Genomic DNA, 8089 nt, shown 5'->3' with positions numbered 1-8089 from the left:
AATGGATTCCTCACAGGAGTGGTGCCCCCGGTGCACCAATGTGTTTATGATAACATACAGCTCAGGTCACTCCTTCACTTCCTCTCTGCTTTGGACTGCTCAGTATACACCTGTTTAGCTGGACTGACTTTTTCTTGACTATACTCAGAGCCGTCTGTAATTCCTTTACTGTCTATCATTTGCCCACACAGACATCAACTTTTTCCCTATTTCAGATGAAAGGAATATGATTGGCTATGAGATCCGTGCTCCGCTTGTGATTGGCTGGTCCTTGTTTCCGGGGCTCCGCTGTGCACTCACTGACGTTTCTCGGTCTGCCCCGAGACAGACTGGAGAGAATGGCTGCCAGTGGAGGTTAGCAAAGTCTTCATTGTTTTGTGTACTAATCAGACGAAAATAACATATTTTAAAGTTGTCGTTTGTGCGTTCATGTGTCCGTGGAATATTGTATTATAGAATATTGGAAAGAGTCGTGACATGTTGCATTGTTGTTAAAAGAGGTCAGCCTCTAAACGACTCCTCAAAAGTGTTGGTTGTCGTTAGCTTGCCTGTGCAGCTAGCGTTAGCTGTCTGGCTAACTTTCGGCCGGTTAGCTCGCTATCCACAGCTGATTGTGTAAACACTTGTTTGAGACAAGAGACAAAGGTTAGACAAGTTGAACTTATAGTTACTGTTATCACTACTAATGCCATATACTTTGAGCTAAATATTGTTATGTTTTTCTCTGATTTGAACGTTAGGACTGAAAATATTTGGGGGGTTTTTTTTATCGCCCTTTATATCTCGCAATGTTGGCCAAAGAAAGCTTGCTAACATTAGCTCGGTGCCTAGCTGTCTGCTAAAAGTTAAGCTTGCATGTCAACTAGCTAACGTACCCGCGAGCTTTGCTGCTTTTCCGTGGTAAACAAACATTCCAACGAACAATTACAAAGCCGAACTATTTAATTATTTGTATTGTTAAAGTTGGCTTTCAGTCTGCGTATCTACCCACACAGTTGCTGTTGGCACCGGGCAATCATGTGAGGTGTTAGCAAGCTAGCTACCACCTGGCGAGACAGTAGTTCTCTATTCACTCGTAGCGACTCTTTGTCCTGTCAAGGAGTTAGCGTTGCTCAACACGAGGTGTTTGTTGGAAAAGTTTTTGTTCCTTTGCCGGTGACAATATATTGCTGTAGTGAAACATTACAGGAGACGTGAATTTGGGGTGCCACTTGTATAACTTGCCAAAACACGTGTGATAAGAAACATGTTTACTTTGCAGACCCCTAGTGCAGAGGAACACCACAGAGCCCACAAGTTTATAGGCCCATATGTTATCCGCATGTCTTGAGTCGATCGGTGAGAATAGGAACAACTTGGCTCAAAGTTAGAAACAATCAGGTGTCGAAAAAACGAGTAAAGGACGTGAGAAGTATTTATAGTTGCCATAATCATTATTATAACTGTGGCCAAATATACTTGTGGCACACTAATACAGTAAATCATAATACCTAAATGAGCTTTGATTTTGTGGTATCTATTTTGAGCCCAGAGTATACTGGATAGTGTACCTTTATCACTTGCAAACACACTTTTCCAGTAATGTTTGTAGAATTCATTTGCAGTTAACAATTTAGATAAATATATATTTTGGTTTTATTTGAACAAGGTATAGATTAATAATTACTATTGTTTGCATTTAGAGTAGTTACGGCTGTGTCACCTGTCAGCTGTCTCATCTTGTGTATTGTTAAAAATGTATAAATGTATGATAATGTACAGGGGTTGTCATCACTCTGTTTTTTCCCTTTTCATTAGACTGCAAAACAGTAAAAAAAAAAAAAAGATTGGATCCAGGGTGTCAAAATGCTAACAGGAATATGACATAAAATGGCTTTCGTTTTTAGGTGTTTTGTATTTTGTCTTCACCATTTTTAAAGGTGGTATACTGATCTTATATTTTTTTTCTCTCTTTATCCTGTGTTGTTCAGAGGTAGGGAAGCTGTCACAAGTACAAAATGGGACACCTCCAACCACCAACTACAATGGGGTAGACGCCGTTCATGCCTGTAACATCCTTCAGCAGCTCAAAGCCTTGTATGATGAAGCACAGCTCACAGACATTGTTGTAGAAGTGGACCATGGCAAGACTTTCTCATGTCACCGAAATGTCCTTGCAGCAATCAGCCCGTATTTTAGGTATGAATTGTAGGATGTGTAGAGATGTTTGTGTTTTTACAATTCAGCAGCAATAAATATTAAAATCTTACTTGTGTTACTTTTGTGTTACCATTTAACTGATTAAATATTATGATGTTCAGATCATATTTCTTTGTCAAGTTTTAGCATGAGAATTGATTAACAGAAGTTCAAATATTTCTGTTTTCTCCATCATCACTGCCAGGTCCATGTTCACCAGTGGCCTTACAGAGAGCAGCCAGCGTGAGGTCAGAATTGTTGGGGTGGAGTCTGAATCCATGCACCTTGTTTTAGACTATGCCTACACATCTAGGGTCACGCTCTCTGAGTCCAACGTCCAGGCCCTGTTCACTGCAGCCAGCATTTTCCAGATCCCTGCCCTGCAGGACCAGTGTGCCCAGTTCATGATCAGCCGGCTTGACCCCCAGAACTGTATTGGGGTCTACATGTTTGCTGATGCTTATGGGCACCAGGAGCTGAGGGAACGCTCACAGGACTACATCCGTAAGAAGGTCAGTGTAACGTGAGCATGGGATTGGCTATTTGAATTCTTGACCTGTGTGTTAAGGTGCTAAAAACTGAAATACTTTATGTTCTTGTGTTAGTTCTTGTGTGTGTCACGGGAGCAAGAATTCCTCCAGATGACCAAGGAACAGCTGGTCAGTATTTTGAACAATGATGACCTCAATGTGGAGAAGGAGGAGCATGTCTATGAGAGCATTGTCCGCTGGCTGGAGCACGATCTGCCTGGCCGTGAGGCCCACCTAGCTGAGGTTTTTTCCCTGTGCATCCGTCTGCCCTTGCTGGATGAGGCCTTCCTCAGTCGGATACCTGCCCCTTTTGCTTGTGCCCTGACCCTGTCTAAAGACCCTGCTGAGGCCAAAGCCCGCCTCACTGGCACCAATGGTTGCCCACAGCGCCTGGGTATGACTGCTTCTGAGATGGTCATCTGCTTTGACGCCGCTCACAAACACTCAGGGAAGAAGCAGACGGTGCCTTGCCTGGACACAGCCACAGGTAGGGTGTTCAAGCTCTGCAAACCACCCAATGATCTCCGGGAGGTCGGTATCCTGGTGTCCTCAGAGAATGACATCTTCATTGCTGGTGGTTACCGACCGAGCAATAGTGAGGTGTCCATAGACCATCGAGCGGAGAGTGACTTCTGGCAATACGAACATGCAGGCAACCGATGGCTTCCACGTGCTCCTCTGCTGAGAGCGAGGATAGGCTGCAGGCTTGTCCACTGCTGTGGTAAGCTCTATGCACTGGGAGGCCGAGTTTATGAAGGTGACGGGCGGAATGCATTGAAGTCAGTAGAGTGCTATGATGCCAGGGATAACTGTTGGACAGCAGTCAGTCCCATGCCAGTTGCCATGGAGTTTCATAGTGCTGTGGAGTACAGAGACCGAATCTATGTCCTCCAAGGTGAGTTTATGCTGTTTAAGTGAAACTGTGATCTCTGCAGCGGATTGAAAATGTCAGTGAATCATGTCTTTTTTCTTATTAATTCAAAATTATCTGAAAACATGTACACAGCTTGACATTTATGTGACAGATAAGTATGAGAAAGTTAAAGGATTTAATCACAGCTTGAAAATTCTGTTTCTTTTTGTTTTTGTTTTCCACAGGTGAATATTTCTTCTGCTTTGATCCGCGTAAGGACTATTGGAGTCATCTGGCCCCGATGAGTGTCCCTCGGAGTCAAGGTCTGGCTGCCTTGTATAAGAACTGCATCTACTACATTGCTGGCATCTGCAGGAACCACCAGCGTACCTTCACTGTGGAGGTATACGACATTGAGAAGAACACCTGGAGCCGGAAAAAAGATCTCCCTTTTGACCAAGCCACAAGCCCGTACATCAAGGCAATGCTGCTACAAGGCAAGTTACACCTGTTTGTACGAGCCACACAGGTCATGGTGGATGAGCACGTGTTTCGCACCAGCCGCAAGAACTCCCTTTACCAGTACGACGATGAGGCAGATGTATGGATCAAAGTCTATGAGACACCTGACCGCCTCTGGGATTTGGGTCGCCATTTTGAATGTGTGGTGGCCAAACTTTACCCACAATGTCTACAGAAAGTGCTTTGAGGTTGCTCACTTTGTGAACCCAATCTATGAGGCAGAGGGAGTAGTGTGGTCCTGCCTGCCTTGTGCCTGGTGTTACCCTGGGTTTGCACCATAAGGACCATTTTTGGTTAAGTCTTAAGTCGTTCAAACTTTGGTTTAACATGATCAAAATGGGGGTGCTTTTAAAGATTGCAGTATTTTTTTTTTCCAGACAGCACCAACTACCCACACTGATGCTTGTTCAACAAAACCGTACAATGAATCATAAGTGCAATTATCCTATTTTTTGCTTGTTGTTGAGCCATGTTCTATTTTTGTTTTAGATGCATATGAAGGTAGGGATTTTTACAAATGATAAGCATGCGAACGAGGGTATTGGCAGGATAAAAGTGCCCTCTGGAGATATGGATGCTACGTGTCAGCATAAAGTGAAAATCTATATATAAATAACTATATAAACTATATATTCATACGGGTAAGATGAGTACCTTAGCTCATTAGTAGTTTATTGGCTCTGAGGTTTGTGTGTGTGGTTTTTTTTTTTTTTTCTATTCTGTGCTCAAGTCTTTCTGTAGCTTATTTTATAGATGAGTTTTAATTTGAAGTGTGCTTGTGATTTACATTACCTTAGTGTTTTTTGAAGCTTGAAGCTCGAATAATATTTTTATGGCCCTCTCTTCCTTCACAAACGTCAGTGTGTCAAACAATACACTATGTGTGGCTTCTGAGCAATTTTTAAGTTTTGTTTGAGATTCCAGTTGCATGGGGGCTCGTAACTCCCGCTCTTTGAGTTGGCATCCATTTTGTGTCACATACGAAGACAACTTAAGTGAAATGCTAAAATACTCATTCTCCACATTGGAGAAATAAGGACGGAGTCAAATTTGTGGCAACACTAAGTGGAAAGTTCAGACCAACTAACAGGCTTACCTCAGAAACTTCAGAGATATTTGATTAGGAGAAAAGGGACATTTCAGGCCATTGTGTTGATTAAGCAACTGTGTGAAAAGCTCAGTTCAGCACTGAGATCTGTTTAGGTTGTTTTTCGACATTGGATTCTACATTGAAAAAGGTTGAAAGAGCCTTCCTCTTAAATGCCAAAAAAAAGCATTTGAGGTCTTGTTATAGTTGATCTGGACATTGACAAGAATTTTGTGGTAGCAATAACTCATGGGACTGTGATTAGGCTGTATTACGTTATATTACCTTAGTAAAAGTGCATTAATTGTTCTGTGTTTGTCTCTGCTATTGAAAATCACACAGGTTCCAATAACGATTGTTTGGCTGTTGCATGGGTGCAGGCTTGAAGTGATGCGTAATTTAGTGCAGATCATTTGGGATGCCGATGTGCCTGTGGCTAGGAAAGGGGCATCACAATCAAAAACGTTTTCCTTCGATGAAGAGCGTCTGAAAAGTCTTACTCAGCGTTGCACTGAATCACTCTCCACTTCAGCGGTCCTTAACTGCAAACTTTATGAAGCACCCTCAAGCAGACTATAAACAAGTGAGGGTGGCACAGGTTGTGTGCTAATTCATCTAACAGCCATGAATCCGTCTTTACATGCCATCACACAGAGGACACAAACTGTTGGTGCTGCTTTTTTCTTTTTTTTTTTTTTTTTTGACAATCTTGTATAGAAATAATACCACCACTGCGTGGCGTTCCCTGTCAAAGTGTGACATTTTCAGTGCCGTCAGTTTCCTCATGCAGGTTCCTGTGTCATCTTTGCACTACACATTTCCCTTGTATTTTATCTTAACAGAGTGCCCCTCTATTACAAAAAAAGGTTTTAGTATCCATATAGCAATCATTTAAGAGATTTACATGGAAATTAATACTAGAAGTCACATTCAGTAAGGACTTGAGGATATAATACAACTTCTCCAAGAGAAGATCCACTGTTGACTGACTTTGAGCTGACTTTTAATGACCCTCAAAACAGCCCTCATCAGGGGGTGAGAGAAGGTTTGAGCTTCATCCACATGTCTACAGACGGCCATTTGAGAACCAGGAATGGAGAACTCTCAGGATTTCTACTGATACACAGTACTGTATTTAAATGTTTTTGTTATGTGTAATATACTGTACTATAGGTTTGCTGTACTTGCACAGTTTTTTAAACTTCAGTTTCTTTTTATAACTTGAAAAAAAAATAGATGTGATTTTCTTTTTGTTGTCTCCAGTGGCTTTTTTTCCCTTATGTAATTACCTATTTAGTTATGGTAGAGTAATCCTGCTCTGTTGAGAAAAAAATAATTATCCATGCAAGTGATACATTTTGATTTTTCTTTCTTCTCTCCCTCTGTAGTACAGTAGTATTTCTTTGTTAACATCTCACCGAAACTAAGCATTACAGATCAAGTAACTACATTGTTACATCACGTTTCAAACACCAGTCATTTAATATAACAAGCTATAAAAACTACTATCTGTGTTCAAGAGTTAGTGGCCTTTGGCTGCCATACTTAGCTAATTCTGGTCATCTACATGCATCGCTTATGGGTGCTATTCCATTGTGTTCCTCATGCATTTCTTTCCTCACTTTTACTTTGCTGGTTTGTCTGTTTTGGGTTTTGGGTTGTTGTGGTGGTTAAGCTCAACTGTGAAATTCACATTGCACATAATTTGAAAATAAAACTATTAAAAGTATTTTGGTCATTTCTGTTTTTTAAACTCTATATGTGCTGTATGTATAGCTCACATGTTTACAGCGCACTGTAAACTGACTTATATGAGATGTCTTAACAGCGTGAGACACACAGACTAGTGATGTGTCGGTCACCAATGAAACGAATCTTAAGAGTCGGCTCTTTGAAGTGAATGACGGGAGCCGGCTCCTGATTGGGAGCTTCTTTTTTTTTTTCTCTTTTTTCTTCAAGCCGCACTTGATTGGTCAATATGTGTTTGCAGCCTGTGTTTGCAGCCTGTGTTTGCGCTGAGTAGAGGGGGGAGGGGCGGTAGTTACACTTGCAGCAGCAGTAGCACATGAACAGGAGAGCAGGAGGGCCAGAGAGATAGAGAGCCAGGGGCTACAAGAAAAGACAACATCAACACATTAGAAAGGTATACTTAAGAAAATGAGTGACCACAAACAACCTGCAAAGGCACCTGAGAATTGTTTGATTGTTTAAAATTTGTTTGAAAGAAAAAAGCTGAAAGTTTAATATTGTTAAAAGTTGGATTGTAAAGAATTGTTTTTTGTATTTTTAATTATTTTTTATGTGGAGTAAATGAAGGCATATTTATATAATAAACATAATAAAAAATACATTAGGAGAATTTATTTTGTACATATTTTTACATTTTTGTTGATAGTAAATTAAATAGTATGGCCTCAAAATATGCCAAAAAACGTCATAGTATAGTAAGGCTTCAAAATAGGCCAAAAAAAGTCAATAAAAAATTTGACCTCAAAATGTCATAAAAAACATCATAGTATAGTAAGGCGTCAAAATCGGCAAAAAAAAGTCAAAAATTTTTTTTGACCTCAAAATGTCATAAAAAACATCATAGTATAGTAAGGCGTCAAAATCGGCCAAAAAAAGTCAAAAATTTTTTGGACCTCAAAATGTCATAAAAAATGTCATAGTATAGTAAGGCGTCAAAATCGGCCAAAAAAAGTCAAAAAAATTTTTGACCTCAAAATGTCATAAAAAACGTCATAGTATTGTTAAGGTGTCAAAATCTGCCAAAAAAAGGCAAAAAAATTTTTTATCTCAAAATGTCATAAAAAACGTCATAGTATAGTAAGACGTCAAAATCGACCAAAAAAAGTCAAAAAATTTTTGGACCTCAAAATGTCATAAAAAACGTCATAGTATAGTAAGGCGTCAAAATTG

General features: G+C 40.3%; 1 protein-coding gene across 2 annotated transcripts; it reads left to right on the top strand.

Moving 5' to 3' along the window:
* Positions 1-318: 318 nt before the first annotated feature.
* Positions 319-7063, top strand: kbtbd8 (kelch repeat and BTB (POZ) domain containing 8). 2 transcript variants are annotated; one of them, XM_041034765.1, is made up of 5 exons: positions 319-354; positions 1971-2178; positions 2384-2690; positions 2784-3603; positions 3807-7063. In XM_041034765.1, exons 1-5 carry the CDS (start codon positions 339-341, stop codon positions 4268-4270), a joined length of 1815 nt encoding a protein of 604 aa, XP_040890699.1. In that variant the 5' UTR covers positions 319-338; the 3' UTR covers positions 4271-7063. The 2 variants fall into 2 exon arrangements, with proteins under 2 accessions (XP_040890699.1, XP_040890700.1); XM_041034766.1 differs by lacking the exon at positions 319-354 and adding an exon at positions 572-645.
* The last annotated feature ends 1026 nt before the right edge of the window (positions 7064-8089 follow it).

This window comes from Toxotes jaculatrix, chromosome 3 (assembly GCF_017976425.1).
Source record: "Toxotes jaculatrix isolate fToxJac2 chromosome 3, fToxJac2.pri, whole genome shotgun sequence".
Taxonomy (NCBI): domain Eukaryota; kingdom Metazoa; phylum Chordata; class Actinopteri; family Toxotidae; genus Toxotes; species Toxotes jaculatrix.
Note: the sequence above shows the minus strand (reverse complement) of the source record. Positions and strands in the feature narration are given on the sequence as shown.